The sequence below is a fragment of the Zeus faber genome (assembly GCF_960531495.2).
Source record: "Zeus faber genome assembly, chromosome: 4".
Classification (NCBI taxonomy): Eukaryota; Metazoa; Chordata; class Actinopteri; order Zeiformes; family Zeidae; genus Zeus; species Zeus faber.
The window spans coordinates 3,135,115-3,162,155 of record NC_137191.1 but is presented as its reverse complement, the minus strand read 5'-3'; the positions used below and the strand labels follow the sequence as shown (position 1 = coordinate 3,162,155).

At 47.5% G+C, this 27,041-nt stretch overlaps 1 protein-coding gene across 1 annotated transcript in view; it reads right to left on the bottom strand.

Moving 5' to 3' along the window:
- Window positions 1–27,041, bottom strand: part of wdr17 (WD repeat domain 17) — a gene marked incomplete at both ends in the record, with an annotated part of 98,075 nt that overhangs the window by 13,395 nt on the left and 57,639 nt on the right. Inside the window, 7 exons of the mRNA XM_079998662.1 lie at window positions 2,178–2,266; window positions 11,723–11,855; window positions 12,189–12,253; window positions 13,028–13,183; window positions 14,566–14,691; window positions 16,276–16,406; window positions 16,492–16,641. Of these exons, the coding sequence (XP_079854788.1) occupies window positions 2,178–2,266; window positions 11,723–11,855; window positions 12,189–12,253; window positions 13,028–13,183; window positions 14,566–14,691; window positions 16,276–16,406; window positions 16,492–16,641 (850 nt within the window). The remainder of the gene's footprint in view (window positions 1–2,177; window positions 2,267–11,722; window positions 11,856–12,188; window positions 12,254–13,027; window positions 13,184–14,565; window positions 14,692–16,275; window positions 16,407–16,491; window positions 16,642–27,041) is intronic.

The following is a 27,041-nucleotide window of genomic DNA, read 5'->3' as shown; positions in this document are numbered from 1 at the left end:
TGTCCTCATTCAAAATAGTTGATTTGTTTGCATTTTTCTCTCACAGGCGATGATTGATTGCTATTAACGGGCCCAAAGTGTAGAAAAAATTCCCCACACCACCATCACCAGCCTCAGTGTTGACACAAGGCAGGTTGGGTCCATGGATTCATGCTGTTGGTGCCAAATTCTGACCCTACCATCTGTGTGACTCAGCAGAAATCAAGATTCCTCAGACCAGGCTTAGTTTTTCCAGTCTTCAACTGTCCAGTTTTGGTGAGCCTGTGCACACTGGAGCCTCAGCTTTCTGTTCTTGGCTGACAGAAGTGGGACCTGACGTGGACTGGTCTGCTGTTGTAGCCCATTTGCCTCAAGCTTCAATGTGTTGTGCATTCTGAGTTGTTTTTCTGTTCTTCAAAATTATACAGAGGGATTATCTGAGTTACCATAGCCTTTCTGTTAGCTCGAACCAGTCCAGACATTCTCCGTTGACCTCTCTCATTAAAAAGGCGTTTCCGTCTGCAGAACTGACACTCAACTTTAAGTTTTAAGAAGAGCCGAAATACCATCTGGCCCACTGGCCTTCTTCGGGTGCAACTTTATAAAAACCTTGGCCACAGCACTTGGATAGTATTTGTTGTTTGGGTATATCCTAACGGCCCTTTTCAGAACTCAGTGTTGACATAAAAATGAATGAACCCTGTGATCACCTGCGCCATACTGTTAATATTCTTGTCCTGTTTCTTGTCCTGTTGGTTGCTTCCTGTGGCCAGGAAGCAACCACTAAGCTTCTCCTTATGCCTATGGTGCCAGAACCTGGTAGTCTTTGAGACAGTTTTGCTTCTTTTAAGAGGGACCTGAAGTGGGAATTTGCTTGATGGTGTTATGATCTGAATTTGAACACAGTTCATGCACACCCATAAGGCAGCTTTGGATGCGTTCACACTAGGAGAGATGTATACAGCGCAAATAAAAATGTTCCCATACTCTCTGGGTAGGTAAAATGGTCTTAGAATTAGGCATTTAAGTTCAAGGTCAGGAGTGCATACCATGTCTTTTGTTGTGTAATTCCTGCACCAAGAGTCCTTAATAGAAAGACAAATGCTGCCTCCCCTTGTTTTCCCAGAGTTATTATTCCTATCCATGCGAACTTTTGAGAAGCCTTGTACCTGCACCAATAGATCAGGAAAATGAGTAGGAGCAGGAGTCATGGTATTCATTGCAGACCCTCGTGTTCAGGCGCAGCTCCTCCACCTTGTTCCTCAGGAAGCTGGCATTGCTGAAGAGTTTTGATGGTAGCTGTGGCTTGTTGCACCTCCAGCGGAGTCTATGTTGATTGCCACCCCTCCTCCCTCGTTTCTCCGGCCATCTGTCTCCACGGCCTCGAGATAGCTCCTCCGGAACGTAGTCCAGTAGGTCCGGTTCTGGTGCAGCTTTTTTCTGTAAGGACAGCAGCCATTCTCTGCCAGAGACCCACAGCACCTGGTCGCTTCCCCTGGGAAGCACGGTGGTGGCGTCGTATTGCGTGCAAACGCTGGATGTATCAGCACTAGCAGTCTTCTTTCCCATCGTGTTATGCCTTCAGCACCCTTGACAACTTGACAGACTTAAACAAACTCTCAACAAACATACGTTGTCTCTCATGCCCGAGTCGCAGCAGTGCCATGCCCCCAGAAGTGATCACTCATATACAGTAAAATTTATATAATATACAAAGTATATAAGTATAGCTGGCATTTTGGGAACTGATCAAACTGATGACTGAATGTTACCAGGGAGGTTTGACTTTCATAGCATGAGGTTAACATGTTGAAACAAAAAACCTTTTTATTTCATTTGCAGAGGAGAGCAGTTTAGAAATGCAACTACTTTGTCACCTCAGCAGGATGTCCAGGTCTCCAGGGAAGAGAAACCGGGAACTCTTATTAGACAATCCCTTTGACCAGTTGTATTCTCTGTTTATCATTTTGCCGTGGTATTTATGCGTCTAGGCCGATCTCAGTTTAGTAAGCCACGTTGGCTTCAATTTTGTTATCTCCTCATTTACGGACAATAACAGATCTATACCGGAGATTTAAAGTGATTCGATCTGCTATTCAACTGCCTGTCATATACCCCTCCTACCCCAAACAATATCTGTGGGTAGGAATCCCCGAATATGTGCACTGTGCACGTGTCTGATGGGTGCATGTACTTACCTCTGGTATTGCTGTCGGTTATCAACATCGTTTGCGGTATGATTGGCGGTCGAGCTCTGAGGCATGTGGATGTTCCCCTCACATGCTCCCTAGAAATGAATCTTAGTTATTTCCAGTAGGGATATTTGCATTATTATATTTAGTTATATTTACAGTATAACCCCCATTTATCTGAACTGATTTCAAAAGTTACAAAAATATATTTGGCTCCGTCAAGATTAATTGTTTGGTAACACTTTTCATTCAGAATCCCTCATTTTCCCCAGAAATTTCCGAGATAGTAGTTAATTTGTAATAATAATTTATTTGGAAACTTCCCAGAAAAAACGATTATCCTAAGGAGTTGATACATATTGGTTCTTTTTTTCTGTGAGATGGTACATGACAAAGACAGTCAACAAATAAATAAACTGTTTGCAGTTTTGTGGAATGGTTTTACCCTTGTGCCTGTCGTTGCTCATGTTTTCTTGAAATAAAGAATGACAATTTATTTTTAAAAATTAAAAAGTAATTGAAAAACAAATTGCTATGGATCTTAACGTTTTATCTGTTTAGTCTTTTTTCCTGTTTGTATTTAAATGCACCTTAAAATATAGTTTAAAAATAGAAGTTTGAATATTTAAATTCTCCATCTGCTATGCGCTAAATAGAGATTAGTCTGAAATTATTTTAGAAGGAAGTCACTCTAACGAATTAGGCAAAACAGTATACTAATTGCTGTGTTGCTGAATTACAGTAGAAACTATGTAGTCCATTCCAGGACACTTGAAAAAGAAATTAACAGATATGTAGGAAATATTTGAGAAACTGAAACTGAAAATGATAATAACATGGTATTTTCCTCTAAAGTTTCCAAATTAATTAACACAATTAATCACAAAATAACTTATTTCTAGTCAATTATGCAGTTCTTTATAGGATATTATTTTTACAAGTAATTATCAACAAGTTATTATCAACAAGAACACTCCTCTGTCCATCAGTCTTTTCACCTAAACCCATTCCTGCAAAATCAGGGTGATGGCTCAGTATATTACTCTCGCGCAAGCCGTCTCCAATCAACTCTCTCTCTACTTCTCTCAGAATGACCTCCTCGACCTCGAAGACATCATACTTGGCCAATCACTCATTCCAGGTCTCATGGAGAGGATCCCAAACCTTGCAACCTAAAACACCGGAGTCCCTCAGGGTTTGGTCCTGGGGACTCTACTGTTCTACTTGTACACAAAATCCCCTGGTGACATGATTTTCTCCCATAACACTCAACTCTACCTCTCCTTTCCTTCTTCAAAAAATCAGGATATTGAGAGGCACATCTTACATGTCTTCAAGACATTAACACATGAATGTCTGGGCACAACCTGAAACTCAACCTCGACAAGACGGAGCTCCTCCTTCTCCCTGGGAAAGACTGCCCTCACACAGACTTCTCCATCACCATCCATTACGGGGGCAGTGGAGGAGGTAGAGAGGGTCGTCTATTAGTCAGAAGACTGACAGTTCGATCCCTGGCTCCTACTGGTAGCGTGCTGATGTGTCCTTGAGCAAGACACTTAACCACCTAACTGCTCCCTGGGCGGCACTATATGGCAGCCTACTGCTCCTAGATATGTCAGTTACAAGGATGGGTAAAATGCAGAGAAATACATTTCATTGCCTCAGTACATGTACTCTGTGCATTGACAATTAGTTGAATATAATCTAATTGAGAACACCAAAGCATCTCCATCTCAGACTGCTGAGAACCTTGGGGTAATTCTGGACAACCAGCTCTCCTGCCATGCCCACATTGCTGATACCACTCTACATCAGAAGGATACGGCCATACCTCACATGGGATGCAACACGACTTCTGGTTCAGGCACTCCCGTCTAGACTACTGCAATGCTTTCCTGGTTGGACTTTCTGCCTGTTCCATCCAATACAGAGCATCCTGAATGAAGCAGCCCATGTATTTTTCAACCAACCAAAATTTCATGCTCATGTCATTCCACTCTTTGGATAACTTGCAATTGAATGCCGCCAAGTGAGAGCCCTGGCTAAAGCAAAGGTCGAAGAATCACGGTAGGATTATTTCAGAATTGTTAAGCTGTCTGGAAGAGATTGGCCTGCTCACAAACAGGATACAGGTACATCCTAGTACAATAAAAAAAAAAACACTTCAGCAGCTTTGCTAAATCGATATAAAAAAGAGTAACATGGAAATGAATGCGCCTGTCAATCAAAGGGAAAAGGAGAAATAACTTGGTAAAAGACCAGTTAAACTCACAGTTAAAGCATGGGAAGCAAATATAATATCACATAAAAAGGAAAGGAATTCCAAGCTAAAGGAACTCTACAAACTAAGAAAGGAAGTTGAGCAACTGATCCTTTCAAACAAAAATGTGGTGCAGACCAAGTAAGAAATGTATGGATGGATGAAATGTCTAAACAAAATGAATGGTTTGAAACCATGCATTCACAACCAAATGCACAGCAAGAAACAAATAAGACAAAAAAAAGAAGATTGGTTGCTTGATACCAGGGAGCAACTGTGGTCATTAATGATATTGGTCCAGGTGACACGATTTCTAATGTTGGTGGTAAAACATGCTCATCAGCTGGCGGCTCCAGCCATCGGTCTTCAAAGTCATCAACCTAATTTGCATGCCTCAATGCAGAGGCTGAAAGGGCTGCTCTCCTTCCTATGGCAGATACCCTCAAAGAAAAACATGAGCTGGAGGCTCAGAAGGAGTAATTCAGTTCCAAATGCAAATCTTCTTTCAGACCCTCTGCTATGGAATTGTTCCACAAAGTTCAAACCATCAGTTCAATCATCCACCAATAGGAGGCAGCAAAGCTGCAATGCCAATGGAGGCACAGCTTGAGGATTCACACCATCAGTTCAATCATCCCCCACTAGGAGGCAGCAAAACTACAATGCCATTGGGGGCATGCCCCAAAGAAACCATTTCACAAGGAGTTGGATCAAAAGCTCATGCTCTGAATCCAAACCCAAACATGCCTCAAGGATCTTAGCAAACAAATGTCACACATCACACACAGGAACCCATTCAGCATGCTGGTTTAATGCAAACCAATATAGTGCAATGTAATCTTCTCACCATCATGCAAAGGCAAAACAATTATAATGGCTCTACGAGTGCAGCAGAAGTCCTCATTATCATTACCCCCAAGCGATATGCCAACTTCAGACCCGTCGGGGCTGGGGATTGCGGTGTGGGAGGTGGCTGTCGGCATTGCTCCTGCTGCGTTGCTTCTCTGTGGTGGGTGCCCCGGGTGGCGGTGGAAGGGCCACGTATCTGGCTGTCTGCAGGCATTGGCCTGGGGGGTCGCAGGACACACTGCGCCATGCGCACTCCGTAACGTGGGTGGGCGCTCGGGACTTGCAACCAGTTGGGGCATCTAGCTGGATGCGTTATAGTGGACCCCGCAGGCCACGGTTGGTTCCGGCAGGGAGTTGGTATTTTGGCTTGGGATCTGGCTTCGGTCCTGCTGGGTTCTGCCCTTGCGGGTGCGTCTTATGCCTACACGTGGGTGTTGGTTGTATGTGTGGGCTTCAGGGGTCAAGGGTCTCCTTGTGCTCTCTGGGGCCGATTTATGCTCCTCGGGGCCGTGCGTGGTGTTGCTCCAGGGGCTCCGGGCTTCTCTGGAGGCTAGGGGGTCTTCTTCTTCTTCTGGCGTATGTTTTTAGAGCTTCAGCTCCACTGAGGTGAGACCGTCCAGCATCCTAGCATCAAGGTCAATTAGATCACGTTTGCCATTCGGGGGGCGGTGTTTGGGGCAGCTAGTCGGAATGTGTTCCACAGTTTGTAGTGGGTCTCCGCACTCGCATTGGGCGCTGTCCGCCATGCCCCACTTCTGCATTGCTGCCCTGAAGCGTCCTACATCTGTCCTGTCCAGGAATGTCTGTGAGATCTTCAATGTAGTGGTGAAGTCTAGATGGTTCTGCTGACTTCCACTGGTCCCTCCATCTTGCCTTGACCCATGAGGCCTTGGAGATCGGCTGGTGTTGTGCGCAGCAATTCTTGGGCGTGTATGGCAGAGGGGCTCCGGGACTTGAGGCGCATGCGCTGTGGTGTCTCTGTGGCGATTTTGTGGAGGAGGTGGGATTCACTCACCTGTGCCTTTCGAGCAAGAGCCAGCATGGCTCCTGCTCAGCTGACCTCTGCTGGAACGATTCCTCCGAGGACGGGCAGTTGGTTTGTTGGAGTGGCTCGTAGGCATCCGGAGACAGTCCGTAGGGTGGTGTTAAGGGCAGTGTCCAGCTTGTTGATGTGGAGGCTACGGCACCAGACCGGAGCACCGTACTCAGCACTGGAGAACACCAGGGCCTCGGTGGAAATGTGCAGTGTCTTTGTGGAGGCTCCCCATGTGGTGCCGGCTAGACGACGTATCAGCGCGGTGCAGGAGGTTGTCTTTGCCTTGGCCTTATCCAGGTGTTGTCTGAATGACCGTGTTCTGTCAAGCTTCACGCCAAGGAATGTGGGGAAGGGCTGGTACTGTAGCCTGGTGTTGCCAACCATGATGTTAATTTCACGGGACACTTCTTTGTTGTAGAGGTGGAACATTGATGATATGGTCTTGTCAGCACTGAGCTTGAGGTGCCAGTTCTTCAGGTATGAAGACAGGATGTTCATGTCTTCAGAGAGGCCCTCCTCTACTGCTTCCCAGGATGGCTTGCTCAGTAGGATGGCCAGGTCATCTGCATAGCTGTACTTCCTTGATTGTGTGGCAGGTAGGTTGTGGATCTATATGTTAAACAGCATGGGTGCCAGCACTGAGCCTTGTGGGACACCGTTCTTGAGCTTTGTCACCCTTCTGCTTTGGCCGCTGCTGGTGTTTAGCTGAAAGCTGCGGTTGCTCAGCATCTCCATTATGAAGCTCACAATGTGCTTGTCTGGGATGGGTTCCAGAAGCTTCATGTATAGTCCACATAGCCAGATAGTGTCATATGCGGCTGTGAGGTCCAGGAAAATGGTGCCGGCCTTCTCTCCTGCCTGGACGCTGTCCTCTATGTCTTGACACAGGAGGGTCACCTGGTCTGCCGTTGACCTACCACTTCGAAAGCCAGCTTGTTCTTTGGGCAGCTGGGGGTCGGTCACTGGGTTGAGACGCGCCAGGATAAGGCGTTCGAGGAGCTTGTAAGGAACACAGAGCAATGAGATGGGCCGGTATCCCTTTAGGTTGTCGCTTGGCTTGCTTGGCTTCAGCAGGGCGATCACCTTGGCACGGCGCCAGATCTTTGGCAGCTTTGAATGTTGGAGACATGTAGAGAGTGATGTAGTCACTGTGCTAGGGTTATTGGCCTTCCGGTCAGCTTATTGGTGGTCTGCCAGGGCCGGCGGCTGGAGTGTGTGAAGTTGATAGGTTCCAGTCTCTGTCCATCGTTGCCTCCGTTTCTCGTTTAGCCTACAGAGTAGATGTGTGTGTGTGTGTGTGTGTGTGTGTGTGTGTGTGCTGCTTTCTTGCAACCTACCCCTTACCCCCAGCCCTTGATTTGTTGATGTATTTATGTGAAGATTTTGTTTCATTACTACTACCTCTGCATAATTAATTGTGGTGGACCAAGGAGTGTGGTTGAGCCCCAGCCGCAGACAGCAGCGCGGCTTCCTTCCCGCAGTCCTACACCTGCCCTGAATTGGCTGAATCAGCGCCCCCGCTGTGCTGATTGGTCAGATCCAGGGCAGGGGGTTTTCTTAATTTTTGTTTGTCTTGCAGAGAGAGATCGCCGCATGGGGGCTTGTCAGCTGACCATGAGCCAGTAATCTATCCTTCCTCCTACGTCCCAATGTAGTTATTATTAGTATTATTGTTATAAATTTATTCAATTAATTTAATAAAAGTTACACCATGTCGGTTCCCCAGTTCCAGAAAGACTCCGCCTCCCTCCCTAAACATGTACCAGTGGGCAGAGACTCCCACATGTGGCACCTGAACAGAGACACCCGAGGGGCAGGACGCTGTGAAAGTGCCTCGCAGACTTCCTCCGCTGTCAGCTGGAGGGCGTCCTCTCCAGTGTGAGCAACTGGGAGGACCTCTTCTCGTCTCCCGGGAAGACCGGACCAATCCCCACCCTACCACCGCCGTCTCTGGGAGGCACGAGCACCACGGAGAGGAGGAGGTGCCCGACAACTGGCCCGCCACCAACAACCAGGGGTGGGCCGGAGGACCAGCCCAACGTCCAGCCCCAGGACCCACACGTGCTTCGCCAGGTCCCCAGCCTGTCCCGGCACCCCGGGGGAGAATGTCCGGGTGTCCACCACATGCTCGGTTGTCGCGGGACACACCTTTTCTTCCCTGCTCTTTTCTCCTTTCCCCATTCCTTTTTAAAAAATGAATGCTTCCTTTCCACGCCTGCACAGCTGCCCCAAATCGGCTGAAGCAGTGCCCGCGCTGCGCTAATTGGTCCGATCACAGGCAGGGAGTTTTCTCAGTGAGCGATCGGCTTTGCAAATAAATTGCATAAAAGTGGTGATCCTCTCGATCTTATTAACTATAGACCTATTTCCATTATTAATAGTATTGCAAAAGTGTTTATCTTTAACTTAACTTCAAAAGTAAAATTTTTATCAACTATCTCAATATGTTAATGATTTCCAAATCATACTATCATACCAATCTGGTTTCAGACCTAACTTCTCTAGAACTACTGCACAAAATTCAACCAATGATATATCGTCACTGGACAACAATATGCTAACAGGAACAATATTTATAGATCTTACTAAAGCTTTTGATACGGTTGATCACTACCTCCTCCATGAAAAACACTATGCTATTGGTCTTTCAAAATATTTTTTACTTTGGTTCAACTCATATCTTCACCACAGAAGTCAGTGTGTCTCTTATCAGGGCAGTCAGTCAGATTTTATGATCATGGAAAAAGTTTTTCCATTTTTGTAAATGTTCATCTTTAGGGCCGTTGCTATGTTCCATTCTTATTAATAATCTCCCACAAATCTGTTCTGATTGTCATATACAACTATATGCAGATTACACTGTGATTTATTATTCCAAGACTGACATGTCACTAATGCAATCTACATCACAGGCTGATTTTGACTCTGCTCAAAAATGGTTTTCTTTTAACAAACTTTTACTGAGTAAGAAGTCCTATAGTGTGTTGCTTGGTACTAGATTCGTTTTTTGCATTTAACCAATAATTGTTCAATTAACTTCTCAGATGGGACACCACTCGAGAAAGTGAAGGAATTTAAATATTTGGGTCTCTGACTTGATTCTCAACTTTATTTTAAGCCCCATATTGACTCAGTGATAAAGAAAATTAATTGCAGCCTGAGAATATTATATCGCTCTATCAAATGTTTCACCCTACAGGTCAGGAAAATTATTATCTCACACATGATATTACCAATACTAGATTTTGCAGATCTATCAGAATACTTCATAAACTATTCTTCGTACTCTCAACATAGTCTTCAATAGTCTCCGTAGATTTGTTTTGAGGTGTCCTTATAGAACTCATCACTGTTTTATGTATGAGGCACTAAATTGGTTAACACCTACCACCAATCCAGAAGACATTTTCACTGGTTGCAATTTATTTCTTAATGTATTTTCTCTAATTATAATTCTTGCTAAACATTTTTTGATTCCGTCATTGTACAGGTCATCATAGTCTGGCATACTGAGTATCCTTTTTAGACTTTCAAAAGAAATTTAAAGTACCATCTGACTGGAACAATCTGCCAAGTTCACTGAGATCAATTACCTACTTTTGTTTCTCTTAGGCATCTCTTTTTATTTATCTTCAAACAAACTGCCCTTGCTTATACTTGAGATATGGAAATAATTGTATAATATGTATGTGCATGTAAATACATGTTTACAGCTCTATTTGGGTTTGTGTACATTTACATTTACTGTTGTGTATTTCTATTGTATGTATTTCGCCATTGTTAGAGGAATCAGTGGGTGAGGGAGTGGCTAAGCCTGGGAGAGCATTTTTTGTTTATGTGTGAGTGTAGGTGTATTGTTTTGTTATTTGTATTGTGTTTCTGCACATTTGTGTTTAGGCCCCCATTGAAAACGAGATGATTAATCTCAAGGGCTCTATCCCTCTAAAAAAAGAGTTGTTGACACTGATGTTTCTACGTTTATGTTTTTCCAGGTACATGTTTCTATATTTATTTGTCTCATCTGTGGTGATTCTCACCCTCTTGGAGAAGTCATGATGATTAGTAGTTTTTACATGGTAAGATCGTTCTCCAAAGAGGGGGGATTGGTGGCAGTTATGCATAACAAAAAGCTGTGCTCTTGTCATCCCACAGGTCATCCACAGGACAGAGTTATTGCAGCAGTTCTTGATGATTTACGAATTAATAAAGAGTTGCATTTCAGGTTGAGAAGTTGAACTCCACTTGCAGACTCACTCTGTCCTAGATGCAATGGTATACGAATACTCTGTATTGTAGGCCAAGCATGCAGACAGCACAGGTTTAAAAAAATAAAATAAAAAAGTTAATTGTTTATGGATATCGCATTCCCCTAACAGTGCCGATGCTAGTATGAAGATTTATATACTATATAGATAGATAGATAGATAGATAGATAGATAGATAGATAGATAGATAGATAGATAGATAGATAGATACAGCCCTTCACATTGATTTAGGGCCATCACTTGCCCTTACAGCACTGATGACAATACAAATAATTATTCAAATAATTAAACAAAATGCCCAAAGTGAAGTAAAGTAAACAACAAAATACAAATCGCTGGTTTCCCTGGAGTTGTAGGTGTCATAGATGAAAATAGGTATTTTCCCCATCAGAGATGAGGGTGCATACATAAAGAAAAACTACAAAGAGACTTAAAAAGATGTCATCATGACTTCCATTTTCTTTGTCAAACATTTAGCGTGCTTCCTAGGGGTGATTGTTCGATGCCTGAAAAATATGGGCCCAGAGCCTGAATTTGTCAGCCATCTGAAAATCAATCCTAGGATTACTCATGCACGCCTGTCTCCAATGGGGAAATTATGTAAATATGCATGACAAGCTTGATTGATGATTCTACAAATTGTTCGTTGTGATGAACCTAAATCACCGCTGTTCTTCCCTAAAACAGGGAAGACCCTGTTTTACTAAAAATGTTAGAAGAAGTTAGAAGATTTTTTCTGAGCACAGAAATGTAACAGGATCTTCTTGTAGATGGCGCTTGCGGTACTAAAATCGGTATCAAAAAGGATTCCGTCTCTATCCAAATTATATCTTTTAATAAGATTATTATTAAGTTGTGTTGTCTGTACCAAGACTGCAACCATTATGGCCTTGTGGTGAAGCTATCTGAACGCCATCTGTTGGCAACCACTAACTGGACAGCTTTTGACCTCTCCTAAATCCTGCTTGAGACAGGAGTAGTTTGCTAGGTTAATAAAGCGGATAATATGCTTTAAGTCCTAAACATTGGGTCAAATTTGCATCACTGTGATAATATTTGGCCAGTTAGGACTGATTTCCTACTCTGAGATGCTTGATAAATACAGACCCCGATCAGTCCATCGTCTACATCCCTCTACCTGCGCAACTAGCAGGGCTTCTTTCAGCTGCCCTCTGCTAGTAAAGAACTTGACCAGCTTTTTTACGTCGCCTGTGGCAATGCAATATGGGATAGCCTCCTCGTTATCCTCAGCCATCACTTGGTCAGCTCTCCTGTGGTGGGGGCAACAGGATATCAATTTCACCTGTAATGACTGGTTGAATAGGAAATAAGCAAGTTAAAGTTGGGTAAAGAACTTCTGAAAAAAATAACTAAAGCAATGATCGAATCCTTTCTAAAGGGAGAGTCTACAGTTTTTCATGAAAATGACTTCAAGAAATCCTTAGTAGTCATATGCTACAGCCCAGTCTTAACGTAACCCTTGTCACAAACAGGCTGAAAGAAAATTGACAGGAAGACGTCTTCAAGAGCTTGTTGTATGCATTAGGAACACAAGGTAATGTTCAACAATCGTGTATTACTAGACAAGAACCCTGAAACCCTACCTCTGCATGAGTTTTTTCCAGTATTTCATTGAAACTCCAGGAGCAACTGATAAAGCCTTGTCCCACTAGGAGAAAGAGTGCAAGAGAGATATTAAGGTATTTCTGCATACATTGCTGCATTCATGATGGTTATTGTTGCTGTATGTTATGTGAGATAAATATGGCAACTTAGTGGATACAAGTTATAACTTTCTGGTTAATTAAAAAAACAAACACCACAGATTATGTGTACTGACATATATTCAGTTCCAAAGACTTAAGACTTTTACTCCACAAGGTTTTTAAGCAAACATCTATGCTTTTTACTCAAATACATTTCTAACACAGTCATGTTACTGAAGGCTGTTTTATCCAGATTCATATTTATATCCATTTTGTTTTGAAGATATGGGTTTATATCCATATTTATATCCAATATATAACATATCAGATTCATATGCACATTATTTAAATGAGGACCTATATTTACATCTAGCACTCATCTGCAGAGAAAAAGGTACAGTAGTACTTTATAACACGTTAAAGATTGAATCAAAATAACTTTGGATACGTTAAGTACATTTAAGAGCCAGTACTTATCTACTTTTACTTAAGTAGAAATTTCAACATGGAACTTTTACTTTTACTAGAGTCCTAATGTGTGTGCGTATTTGCACTTTAACTTACGAAAAATACTTTTTCCGCCACGATGCAAATGTTACCGTTCATGACTACCAAACTCATCAGAGTGTTAACTCGACAAATTGCAATCTTTAATAGACATTTCTAATAGTCTCAGTAAAAGGTGTTTAAGCTTGGTAACCCTGACATGAACACACATATGCACACATGTTGGCTACCTGTCCTAGTTCCACCATTAGTTCACAGTAACGTTGGATCTGCCCCAATCTCAGGTGGATATCTGCTGCTTCTTTTAACCTCTCCTCTTTACTTGGAGCCCCGATTCCTCCTCCGAACTTAGACATTTTAACAATGGTCAGCTCCTGGGCCTCCGACTAGAGCCAAAGAAAACAGAAAAGATCAGAATATACTGTATATATATATGTCTGTGTGTGTGTGTGTGTGTGTGTGTGTGTGTGTGTGTGTGTGTGTGTGTGTGTGTGTGTGTGTGTGTATGAGCTCCAAGCAAAAAACTCTGAATGGTGAGGATCAGATCAGAATGGATGAGTCTGTGTTCCATTAATTTCATATTGAATTAATTTGAAATGTGCACATGGTGCACAGGGAGTTGCACTGCGTCTTTGTGGATTTAGAGAAAGCATATGATAGGGTGCCAAGAGAGGAAATGTGGTATTGCATGAGGAAGTAGGGCAGAGAAGTACGTAAGAGTGGTACAGGATATGTATGAGGGCAGTCAGACAGTGGTAAGGTGTGCAGTAGGCGTGACGAAGGCATTCAAAGTGGAGGTGAGATTGCATCAAGGATAATCTCTGTGCCCTTTCTTGGTTGCAATGGTGATGGACAGGTTAACAGATTAAATCAGACAGGAGTCTCCGTGGACTATGATGTTCGCAGATGACATTTTGATCTGTAGCGAGAGTAGGGAGCAGGTTGAGGAGAGCCTGGAGAAGTGGAGGCATGCATTAGAGAGAAGAGGAATGAACGTCAGCAGGAGTAAGGCAGAATACATGTGCCTGAATGGGAGGGAGGGCGGCGAAAAGCTGAGAATGCAAGGAGTGGAGGTAGAGAAGGCAGATGAGTTCAAGTACTTGGGGTCGACCATCCAAAGGAGAGGAGAGTGCGGGAGAGAGGTGAAGAAGAGAGTACAGGCAGGGTGAAGTGGGTGGAGAAGAGTGTCCGGAGTGATCTGTGACAGAAGGGTTCCAGCAAGAGTGAAGGGGAAGGTCTACAGGACGGTAGTGAGACCAGCTATGTTGTACAGTTAAGAGGCGGTGGCACTGACAAAAAGGCAGGTGGTTCAACTGGAGGTGGCAGAGTTGGTGGGATTTTCATTGGGAGTGACAAGGATGGACAAGATTAAGAATGAGTACATTAGAGGGACAGCTCAGGTTGGACAGTTTGGTGGAAAAATGAGAGAGGCGAGATTGAGATGGTTTGGACACGTGTGTAGGAGAGATGAGAGTTACATTGGGAGAAGGATGCTGAGGATGGAGCTGCCAGGCAAGAGGAAAAGAGGAAGCCAAAGAGAAGCTTTATGGATGTGGTGAGGGAGGACATGCAGGCGGTTGGTGTAAGGGAGGAAGATCAGAACAGAACAGAAGGTATTAGAGGCAGATGATCCGCTGTGGCGACCACTAACGGGGGCAGCCGAAAGGTGAAGATGTTTGAACCCCCTACCCAGTAAAATCTGCCCATTTCCATCACTGTCTATGAGCTATTCCATGAAGGTTATTTACAATGAGTCAGGGCGACTTACTATTTTAAATCTTAGCAGGTGCTTCATGTGCATAACTCCCCTACTGTAATTGGATGGCAGTAAGGAGTCGTCTTGTCCATTGATGACCGAGACCAAGTCCCAAAGGTTACTGCTACCCCCTGGAGGCTGGATGAAGAAACTTGGATTGTTTTAATGGCAGTAAATTTCCCAATGGTGATGACATTGATGATAACATTGGCGTTACATACCATTGGCAGGCAATATATAATATATTGGCAATATAGGGCTATTGAAGAGAGTGATTTAAACTTTGTCACAAAGAAACATAACATCAAACACTGTTTTCTCACAGAACAAGAAGAGAAGGACACACCACTCTGAAAATGTCTCATAGGGTTGAAGCACAGAAGTTGAACGCTTAAAGCACAGTAATGCCTGGTCCACACTGAATGCGTTATGGCTGTGGATATGCATGTTCTAAACAAAACATAGGGATCCACCAATATATTTATACTATACTATTCATAAGGCTTGGACCGATATTTGATAAAATTGAATATTGCAATATTTGCCAACATATGAAATATTTTCACAGTATCAAATATCGTCCCCACCCCATCTGTCCATCCATCCGCGGGATCAGGTGTTGTTTAGATCTCCTTCACTGTGTGTTCAAATTTATAATGTACTAATGGTAGGATAATGAAAAACTAAAAGACCTTTACGATCTCCCGGGAACATCATGGATCGATTTACCGCACAAAGGAAGTGTGTCATCCATTGCTCTACTGCGCATGTCTGCTGCAGGCGGATGCAGAGTTTTACTGACCAGGTAGATGCCTTTTTCTCTGGAATATTGCACTTAAATGGGTTAAATAAAATATGTGGCTTTATCTAAAAGTTGTTTTTTCTAATTACAAATTAAATGGAGGCTGTTGGTACTTCTAGCGAGGAAGCAGATGGAGGATTTGGATGTGGTGGTGCTGATAGTAAGGCGATTAAGTTGTGTCTCCAAGTTATTACTTGCATTAGTAATTGATATTATAAAAAAAACGTTTGTTTTTTTAATAGTTGTTATACAGAGCTGCCAAGTCTCACGCTTTGACTGTGAGAATCACACATATCAACAAGTTCACATGCTCACCTATCACACCTCCTATTTCTCATGCTGAGAATCCCAAAATAAATACAATTCTGTTGTTTTTGATTCTACGTATATATTTCCTCACTCTCACTTGCTTGATGCCTGTCACTGTTTACGTGGGAAACGAGAGTTTTAATTGTAGTAGACTTATTGTAATTGAATGAAACCAAAAAAGTGCTGTGCGCAAACGTGCATATCGGTAACACTTTCTCCGCGACTCTCTTACACCCCCTGTCAACAACGATGATTATATTATGTAAATAGGTGCTCAGCCATCTCACCTGAGTACCAGCGGCTTAGAGGCATGTTTTTGTTGCAAAACATTGAAAAATGTAATGCCTCTGATTTTGTAAGTGCGCTATTCAAATTCCAGCAATGTAGGGATTGTCAGCACGCATATTTCAGAAAAGCCACAGTAGGATTGCAACAGGGCTCACCAATGTACATTGCAGATACATTACCAGGATATATTCAAACAAATGTGTTTGTTTGTAGCATCTGGATTTAAAAACACATCACATATTTTATGCAAAAACCGTTTTGGTACAGGGAGGGTGTGATTGATCTGTGAGTGTGAGTAGTGTTAGTGTTAGTTGTGCAGTTACCGAGAAACACTCGGAGAACCATCGCAGTTTCTTGACCCTGACATCTGAGGTGAGTTTGTCTAATTCCTGCTTGATGTCCCTGGAAACTTTGCCACAGAGGAGCGGGGGCGAGCCTGGAACCATGGCTCTGTCTATGGAATAGACAAAACTCACATACTTGACAAGGAGATCAGAGAAGGAGCGAGAAAAAGACCCCGCCCTCCCATCTGTCCTCACCAGTGTTGCCGATGATCTTATCCCAGGGCTGGTCAGTGATGATGTTAAGGAGCAGCGGGGAGATGAGGGGTGTGAGGGACCACAGCCTCACAGTGCTGTCTCTGCTACAGCTGGCCATGGTGAACGGACGGGTGGGGTGACAAGTTAGACCTGCCGGGGCAGAGAGAGAGATAATATTTAGACTCAAATCAAACTAGCTCACATGAGCTATGTAGTAGCCTACAGAGAGCACTGTTTTGTTACCTATACTTACCTTTCCTCACCTATATAACAGGAACTGGAAGTGATTGCTGTTGTGAATGCTTTGTTTGTAGATTCCCTTCATACTAAATAAATAAAGGCTAAATTAAAGGTGTTACACAGCATGTGCATGCCCCTGAATGCCTCATTTATATCTACATTAAGGATATTACAAGCTATGAATTGAAAAGCCGGAAATGGTTCAGTCAAAAATAGCGTATTCAGTATTTGGCCAAATGAGTAGCCAAATTCTTTTTGGAATATTTTGACATCTGTTTTGTTTTTTTCTCTTGCGTAGCTTTGATGATGACGCCATTGAATGACACAGATCAACCCCATTCCTGTTTGTAGCTGCCCTGCATACGGCTAAATAAAAGTGTTGCATATCACAAAATTTGGCGATGAGGATAAATTGAGCACCACGGAAGTTAAATTGTGGCTAAACTACAATGGCTGTGGTCAGGAATGTGTCTGCTTTTGATTTTATAACGCAATCATGGGAAGAATATTGCGAGATCATGGATCGCTTTTTGTGGCAAACAACATTATGACTGCAAACAGCAAGAAGACAAGGTTATTAAGTTCTGTGGGTTCCCAAACGTACAGCTTGATGCGGTATGTCCTGAGCACGGAAAAGCCCAGAGACAAGACGTATGTGGAGTTGGTGGGCTTATTAAAGAGGCGCAACAACCTAAAGCCAATCAAGACTGTACAACGCTCCAAGTTTAACTCACAGAATCAGCATGATGGTGAGTCCGTCTTTGACTATGTGGTGGTTTAAGGAAACTCACTGAAGACTGTAACTAGGTGACAACTTAACACAGATAATGAGAGATAAACCTTTACGTGGCATCAATGAAGACAGAATACAACACAGATTTATCAGAGACTGAGCTCACTTTTGAAAAAGCATTAAGTCTTGCCCAGGCTATAGAGAAAAAAGGAAATCCATGGGTTAGACAGTGCTAATGGGGTTAGGAAGCAGAGCCGTCTATTAGGAAGCAGAGCCCGTCTAATGTACACATGCTAAACACATACAAGTTTAGAGAGGACCAGGTTAGATTATGTTAATAATTGTGATTTGTCCTTTATTATTCCCCATGGGGAAATTCTCTGCATTTACCCATCCTAGTCTCTGACGTATCTAGGAGCAACGGGCTGCCACCTGTGGCGGCACCAGGGAGGTTCGGGGTTTTGCTCAAGGATGATCTGCTCTACTACATGGGCTACTACCTCCCTAAAAATGTTACAGGTGCAAAGGGGACGAATTAGCTAGTGGATGTAGATTTGTAAAGGAAAAGTGTCACAATTGTGGTAAAATAGGACATATTAGCAGGGCATGCAGTATCACCCCCTGAGAAACCCAGAGTTAAGGGGGCGGGGATGTGGGGGGGGGGGGGGGGCAGAAGGCAGCCAGAGGAGAGGACAGGGGCTTTGGCACACACCATAAAAAAGAAAGTTCAGAGTCAGAGGATCAGAAGGAGGAGCTGTTCACCATTTTTATGTCAAGGGCAGAGAGAGAGACAAGCCTTTTCTGATTGAACTCAAACTCAACCAGGCAAAGGCGAAGTTTGAATTGGACTCAGTTTGTCGTGCTACAATTCTGACAGATGCAGAGTACCTTAGACTATGAGAAAAGGGAAAGGTGCCTTTTTAGAACCATGTGAAATACCACTAAAGACCTATACGGGGGAGCCAGTGCCTACTAGTGGTCAAGGCCAAGTAACAGTGCAGCATGATGAATTTGTAACAGCTACCAGTTATTGTAGTGCCAGGCTCAGGACCAAATCTGCGGACTTACCCAGAAAGACTCTGTCTCCCTCCCTAAACCCCTACCAGTGGGCCGAGACTCCCACAAGTGGCACCTGAACAGGGACACAGGAGGGGCAGGGCACTGAGTGAAAGGCCGATCCACTGGCTGCAGAATCGCATTGCGGACCTGGAGGAGGGTCGGGACTTCCTTCGCTGCCAGTTGGAGCATGTCCTCGCCAGTGTACACTTCCGGGAGCATGCCCTGACCAATACTGCTGGCCCGCTGCTACCAGCTGGGAGGCGCCACGAGAAATCAGGGAGCTTCGCAGACATCTGGGCAGGGGTGCGAGCACTGCGGGCGGCTCGGCAACAGCCGCTGGGATTGCCCCCGGATGGAACTCAGCGAGATGGTCCAGGTTGCCAGCTTGCCTGACCCCTCCCCCAGTCGGGAAGGGGCCTACTAAAAACCGGTAAGGCTACAAGGGGGTAGGCATCAGGCTTTGCTGGACTCGGCTGTTCGCAGACAATGGTCCAGAAACGCCTGGTTCAACCGAAGGTTTTGGTGGAAGCATCATGGTCGACATGTATCCGATGGTCAGGCTGTTTGTTTGTTACAAGGGGAAAAAGCATAGGGTAGATGCTGTTAGCTCCCCCCTGTCACACTCCCTGATTTTGGGCACGGAATGCCATGTGTCCTGAGTGCCAGTAAGTCAACCCTCAGGCTATGCCAAGAGCGCCGTTGAGGTCCCTCCCCCTAGTCGAGGTCTCGTCGAAAGACTCGGTATGGACCTCATCGGGCCATTAGACCGCAGGGCCCGCTGATGTCGTTTTGTGTTAGTCCTAGTGGATTATGCAATCCGGTACCCCGAGGTGGTGCCATTGCACAGTATTACGGCCAAAAGTGTGGCGCAGGCTGTTTCAGGTAATCTTTGAGTCTGAATTCTGAAGGAAATCCTGACCAACTAGGGCACTTCCTTTAAGTCACGTTCACTTTAGGAACTTTACGAGTTACTGGGCGTCCACTCAGTTCGGACCAGTGTTTACCATCCAAAGACCGACAGTCTGGTGGAGTGCTTTAAATAAAGCACTTTGGCAGGGGACCCTAGGGGAGTGCTAGACCTAATTAATGAGAACTGGGAAGTTCTGTGCACCAGTAAGAAGAAGATACAGTATGTAATGGACCTGAGAGCAAAGTTGCACACGCTGTCATGATCTCAGCCTTCGTCTACCTTCCCCTCCCTCTCCTTACCTGTCCCATTAGCCCAACTCCATTCACCTGCGCACACAGCTGTTCCCGATCTGCAATCTAACCACTATATATGCCTCTCTCACCAGTCACCCATTGCCAGATTGTCTTCGATGCTTGCACCAGACTCTCCAGCGTTCTCTTGATCGACTCCCCGCTACCGACTCTGCCTCGCCCCGACCACGTGTCCTGCCTGCCCCCCTGCCTGTCTTCTGTCTGCACTCCCCGTTATTGAACCTGCCTGTCCCCGACGACGTATCCTGCCTGCCCCCTCCTGTCTTCCGTCCGCTCTACAAATAAAAGACATTACCAAATATCCCTGCCTGTCTTTGTGCTGCAATTGGGTCCTAACCACACCCGTTACAGTACAATCTGGCCAACAATGGACCCAGCACACAACCCCGAGTCGCTGGCACGCCTGGAAAGGGTGGAGTCACAGCTCCAACACCAGGAGGCTGTCCTAGCCTCCACCTCAACGGACGTTCGGCTAGCAGCGGCTAGCCAGGAGCAAGGGCTCGCCACGCTAGCCGCCCAGGTCCAGCAGCTCGCCATCGCTCTCGGTCAGTTCATCCCGCCGCCTGCTTCCCCGGACCCACCTCCACCAGCGCCGGCCCAGCCTGGGTACTCCCTGGAGCCCCGGGTGGGGGTTCCAGAACACTACGCCGGAGACGCAGACGGCTGTAGTCCGTTCATCACAAACTGTTCCATCCTCTTCGCTCTGCACCCCCACACCTTCGCCTCCGAGGATGCCAGTGTGGCGTTCACCGTAAATCACCTGACGGGCCACACTCGGCTGTGGGGAACCACAAGTTGGAATGACGCACACCAGCCTGCTCCTCCTTCCATGCCTTCGCTGCCGAGTTCCTCAAGGTGTTCAGGGTGACATCACAAGGTCCCGATGCTGCTGGTGGTCTCCTGGGTCTCAGTCAATGGTCCCACTCCGTGGTCCATTACGCGATCAACTACCGCACCCAGGCTTGACTGAGTGAGTGGAACCTGGCAGCCCAGATTGACGCGTTCCTGTTGGGATTAGCAGAGTACATGAAGGATGAGCTAGTTTCTCACGACCTGCCCACCTCTCTCGATGGCATCATTGAGCTTGCTTCCCGTATCGACCGACGCATCCAGGCCCGGCAGCGAGAGAGGCGTCAGAGGCAAGTGGAGCATGCCCAGCAACCCGTCTTTCAGGTTCCTCCGGGCCGCCAGCTCTTCCGGCCCGTCAACCCACGAGTGAGGCCTCTCCCATGCGGGTTGGCCGGGCCATCCTCACCCCGGAGGAGAAAGAGAGACGCCGGGTGGGGAACCTTTGCCTCTACTGCGGTCTAGCTGGACACAACATTTCCGGGTGCCCGGTAAAAGGGCCGGGCTCGCCAGTGAGGGAGGAGGTCCACCTCCAAATCCCCCTCGGACCTAAGCCCCCTGTGCCAGGCTCGGCTGCTGCTGCTCCAATGTCACATTGCCTCGCCATACTTATTGACTCTGGTTCTGATGTTAACATCATCGATGATAACCTAGCACGGCAGCTGGGTGTTGGTCGAGTTCTCCTGCCTTCTCCGGTTCCTGCCACTGCCCTGGATGGCCGCCTCCTGGGGACAGTCAACCATCAGATGGTTCCCATCCGCATGCTCCTGTCCGGCAACCACCACGAGACGATACAGTTCTGCATCCTGCACTCACCTAGTCACCCTCTCCTCCTGGGGTTCCCCTGGCTCCGGCGTCACAGCCCACACCTCGACTGGACCACAGGGGCTATTCTGGGATGGAGTCCTGCGTGCCGTCAGGTCTGCCTGAAGCAAGCTGCCGCACCTCAGCCAGCTCCAGCTCCGCACCCGACATGTTGGGGGTCCCTGCCGAGTACCTCGACTTCAGGGAGGTCTTCAGCAAGGCCAAGGCGACATCCCTTCCCCCGCACAGGCCATACGATATTGCCATCGACCTCCAGCTCGGCTCCACCCCCCCCAGAGGCCGCCTGTACTCCCTGTCCGCCCTGGAGAGAGAGGCCATGGACACCTATATTAATGACGCTCTGGCGGCGGGCATCATCCATCCCTCCTCATCCCCGGCGGGGGCTGGCTTCTTCTTCGTAGAGAAGAAGGATAAGTCGCTTCGCCCCTGTATTGACTATCGTGGTCTCAATGACATTACGGTCAAAAACCGCTATCCCCTGCCCCTCATCTCATCAGCCTTCGAACTCCTGGAGGGGGCCACGGTGTTCACCAAGCTCGACCTACGCAACGCCTACCATCTGGTCCGGGTTCGAGAGGGGGACGAATGGAAGACGGCGTTCAACACTCGCTCCGTCTTCCAGGGGACATGTTCAACAAGTTCGTCTTTGTGTACCTCGACCACATCCTGATCTTCTCCCGATCCCAAGCTGAGCACGTCCACCACGTCCAGACGGTCCTGCAGCGCCTCCTGGAGAACTCACTCTTTGTGAAGGCAGAGAAGTGAGAGTTTCACGTCCCATCCGTCTATTTCCTGGGGTACGTTGTAGGGAGGGGGACCTTCCGGATGGACTCCACCAAGGTCTCCGCCGTAACCACCTGGCCCGCCCCGGACTCCCGCAAACAACTCCAGCGCTTCCTCGGTTTTGCCAAATTCTATCGGAGGTTCATCCGAGGCTACAGCACGGTGGCTGCCCCTCTCACAGCCCTAACCTCCTCCAAGGCGCCGTTCCTGTGGTCCGCCGCCGCCAACAATGCCTTCCTGGCCCTGTGGCACGGTTCACTTCAGCCCCCATTCTGGTATTGCCTGACCCCGAACGGCAGTTCGTGGTGGAAGTGGACGCCTCCGACGTGGGAGTCTGAGCTGTCCTGTCCCAGAGAACTGCCTCCAATCAGAAACTTCATCCCTGCGCCTTCTTCTCCAGGCGTTTGACCCCGGCCGAGAGGAACTACTTCATTGGGAATAGGGAGCTTCTCGCCGTCAAATTGGCCCTGGAGGAGTGGCGACACTGGCTAGAGGGAACCCAGCTGCAGTTCCTGGTGTGGACTGACCACAAGAACTTGGAGTATATCCAGTCCGCCAGGAGGCTGAACTCCCGTCAGGCTCGTTGGGCGCTCTTCCTAACCAGATTCAATTTCTCCCTCTCCTATCGGCCGGGGTCACGCTATGTAAAACCTGACGCCCTGTCCCGGCAGTTCCAGGAGGAGGAGGAAGACGCTGCTGACTCCGACACCATTCTACCGTCCTCCCGTCTAGTCGCCACACTCACCTGGAAGGTGGAAGAGAAAGTCAGAGCCGCCGACCATGTCTGCCCGACCGTCTGTTAGTCCTGCCTGACCTCCGGTCCGAGGTTCTCCAGTGAGCCCACAACTCCCGACTCACCTGCCACCCGGGGATTTAGCGGACGAAGGAGGTCATTCAGCGTCGCTTCTGGTGGCCCTCCCTGGGTGAGGACTTCCGAGGGTTCGTCAATGCCTGCCCCATCTGTAACCAGCACAACCCCTCTCTTCTTGCTCCTGCCGGTCTTCTACACCCACTGCCGGTTCCTCATCACTCCTGGTCTTACATCTCCGTGGACTTCGTCATCGTCATCTAGCGGCAACACTACCATCCTGACCGTGGTGGATCGGTTTAGCAAGATGGCTCACTTCGTGCCTTTACCGAAGCTCCCGTCGGCCAAGGGCACCGCCAAGCTATTGTATCACGTCGTCCGCCTCCATGGCATCCCGGTAGATGTTGTATCCGACCGGGACCCCCAGTTCGCCTCTGTCTTCTGGGGGGAGTTCTGTTCGCTCCTGGGGGCCACCGTCAGCCTGTCCTCAGGGTACCACCCCCAGTCCAACAGCCAAACTGAGCGGAAAAACCAGGAGATGGAGACGGCCCTTCGCTGCATGACGTCACAACACCTGTCGTCCTGGTCTGAACAGCTTTTGTGGGTGGAATATGCCCACAACACCCTGACCAGTTCGGCCACAGGCCTCTCCCCCTTCCAGTGCGCCTACGGCTTCCAACCGCCTCTGTTCACGGCCCTTGAGAGGGAGGCTTCCTGCCCATCCGTCCAGGCATTCATTCGCCGCTGTCGCAGGACCTGGACCCGGGCCCGGGCCGCCCTCCTCCGAGCCGCTGAACACAACGCCTCTGCCGCCAACCGTCGCCGCTCCCAGGCCCCGGAGTACCAGCCGGCCCAGAAGGTCTGGCTCTCCACCCGGGACCTCCCCCTGAAGGTGGACTCTAAGAAGCTGGCTCCTCGGTTCATCGGCCCGTTCAAGATCGAGAAGGTCGTCAACCCGGTGGCAGTGCGGCCCAAGCTCCCCAGGTCCATGCGCGTCCATCCCACCTTCCATGTGTCCAAAGTCAAGCTGGTCCGGGAGAGTGCTTGACCCCTTGGCGCCTCCCCCGCCTCCTCCGCGCTTCATTGACGGGGATCCTGCCTTTTCTCTCCGCCGTCTCCTACGTTCCCGCCGGCGTGGGAGAGGCCTGCAGTACCTGGTGGATTGGGAGGGTTCAAGATTCAAGATTCAAGATTCAAGATTTTTATTCACTTACTTATTTTTAGTCACTTACATATACATACTTTCATACATATATGCAGTGAAATGTAATGCAACGCACCCGGTGATAACACACAATATGTCCTAGGAAAAATTTCTAATGGCCCAACTAACTGACTCCTAAAACGTAATACAGTAAGTCGAATACTTACAGAATAAAATAAAAATATATAGAATAAAATAAAATACAATTAAAATAAAATGAGATAAAATGGAATAGATAGAGGGAATATGCTTATGTATATGGAATAGGCAATTATGTATATACAGATATGTGCATTAAAGTGACATGTGAATAAAGTGAGGTAGTGTTTGGGATAATACAGCACAGGATACAACAGTACGGCGCAGCAATACGGCATCACGAACAACCCTGAACAGTGACACAGTATGCGGTACAGTATGCTACATACAGTACAGAAGGTAGTGGAGCCTATGTGTATGGCTTAGTGAGGACCCCTGGTGAGGTCAGCGTTAACAGTTCTAATGGCTTGCGGGAAAAAACTCTGTCTCAGTCTCTCTGTTCTCGCTGTGTGACTGCGGAGGCGCTTGCCTGACCGCAGCAGCTGGAACAGTCCGTTGTTGGGGTGATGAGGATCCTTCATGATCCTGTGGGCTCTGCTACTACAGCTGAACGCACCACCCTCTCCAGGGCCCGCCTGTCCTGAGCAGTACAGCTCCCAAACCAGGCAGTGATGTTGCCTGTCAGGATGCTCTCCACTGCTCCACAGTAGAAGGACTTGAGGATCCTCACCGAGACCCGGAATTTCCTCAGCTGCCTGAGGTGGTAAAGACGCTGCCTCGCCTTTCTCACCAGAGTGTCTGTGTGTACAGTCCATGCTAAGTCCTCTGTGATGTGGACTCCCAGGTATTTGAAGCTGCTCACCCTGTTGACAGAAGTCCCATTAATCACCAAGTGCGCGTGCGTCCTCGATTGTGATCCTCGCCTAAAGTCCACAATCAGCTCCTTAGTTTTGCTGACGTTCAGGTGGAAGCTGTGGTCCTGGCACCAGAGTGACAGGTCAGCCACCTCCTCACGGTAGGCCTTCTCGTCGCAGTCGGTGATCAGGCCCACGACCACGGTGTCGTCAGCAAACTTGATGATAGTGTTGGAGCTGGACCTGGCCACACAGTCATGTGTGTACAGGGAGTACAGTAGGGCGCTGAGGACGCAGCCCTGGGGGGATCCTGTATTCAGGGTGAGGGAGCTTGACATGTGCTTCCCCACCCTGACCACCTGGGGGCGGGCTGTGAGGAAGTCCAGGATCCAGGCGCACAGCGGAGCATTCAGTCCGAGCTCCTTCAGCTTGACAGCCAGTCTGCTGTGGACTATGGTGTTGAAAGCTGAACTATAATCGATGAACAGCATTCTCACATAGGCCCCCTTCTGGCCATCCAGGTGCGGGTGAGGGTGAGGGTGGTGTGCAGTACCTGAGAGACCGCTTCATCCGTGGATGCCGGTACCCGAACTGCAACGGGTCCAAGGTGCAGGGGAGGGAGGCGCAGATATAATCCTTAATCAGCCTCTCGAAACACTTCACACTGACCACCGAGGTGAGGGCCACCGGACGGTAGTCATTCAGGCAGGCAGGAGAGGCGATCTTCGGGTCTTCAGTACTCGCCCAGATATAACGTCTGGGCCCGCAGCTTTCCTGGTGTTCACCTGCATCAGAGCCCTCCTGACCTCGTGCACGGACACTGAGAGTGCGCGCTCATCCCCAGCGGTGTAACTCCAATTAGCCGGCGAGCTAGCGGTGTTGTTGCCAGACTCGAACCGCGCATAAAAGGAGTTAAATTCGTTGGCTAGGGAGGCGTCCACACTCGTGGCTGGGGAGGAGCTGCTCTTGTAGTTTGTTATTGTTCGCAGCCCCTCCCACAAGCGTCTTGTGTCCCCCCGCTCCATCTGTAGCTCCACAGTCTCTCTGTACATCCGTTTGGCGTCCCTCACCACCCTCCGCAGATTGTAAGACGCCGCTTTGTAATTGTCCATATTTCAGATAGAAGACCGTCATTGTAAGCGGGCCGTGCGATCATTCAGAGCGCAGCGGATGGATTTATCAACCCATGGTTTCTGGTTTGGAAATATCCAAACTTTCACCGTGGGAATGATATTATCCGCTAGCGTAGTTACAAAACTTACTACAACCTCCGTAAACCCGCTGACGTCACTTGAACTTGATTGGAACATGTCCCAGTCTACGTCAGTCATAGCGTCCTGAAGCGCAGCCTCCGATTGGTCTGTCCACCCCTTCACATCTCTCGTCACCACCAGTTCTCGCACGATCAGAGGCCTTCAAACAGGAACCAGCGAGATCGTGGCGTGATCTGATTTTCCGAAAGCAGGGAGCGAGACGGTCTTGTATCCGTTCTTGTATCTGTTCTTGTAAGGTGTGTAACAATGGTCCAAAGTTCTATCTCCCCTGGTGGCACGCGTGATGTGTTGGTGGAAATTAGGCAGAACTTTTTTAAGGTTGGCCCTGTTAAAGTCCCCAGTCACCACACAGCCGCATCGGGATGTCTGTTCTGAAATGCGCACAACACATCGTACAGAACCGAGAGAGAGCTGCGTCGGTGTCTGCTTGCGGTGGGATATAAACGGCTGTAATAATGACGGTGCTAAATTCCTGGGAAGATAAAATGGACGGCATAGGATGGTCAGCTATTCCAGGTTTGGCGAGCAGGAGTGGGAGAGAAATTTGGTGTTGTTGGCATTACACCAGTGGTTGTTTACCATTAGGCAGATGCCTCCACCTTTGGATTTCCCCGACTCCCCCGTTCTGCCACCGGCGGAACACGGAGAAGGACTCGGCTGGACG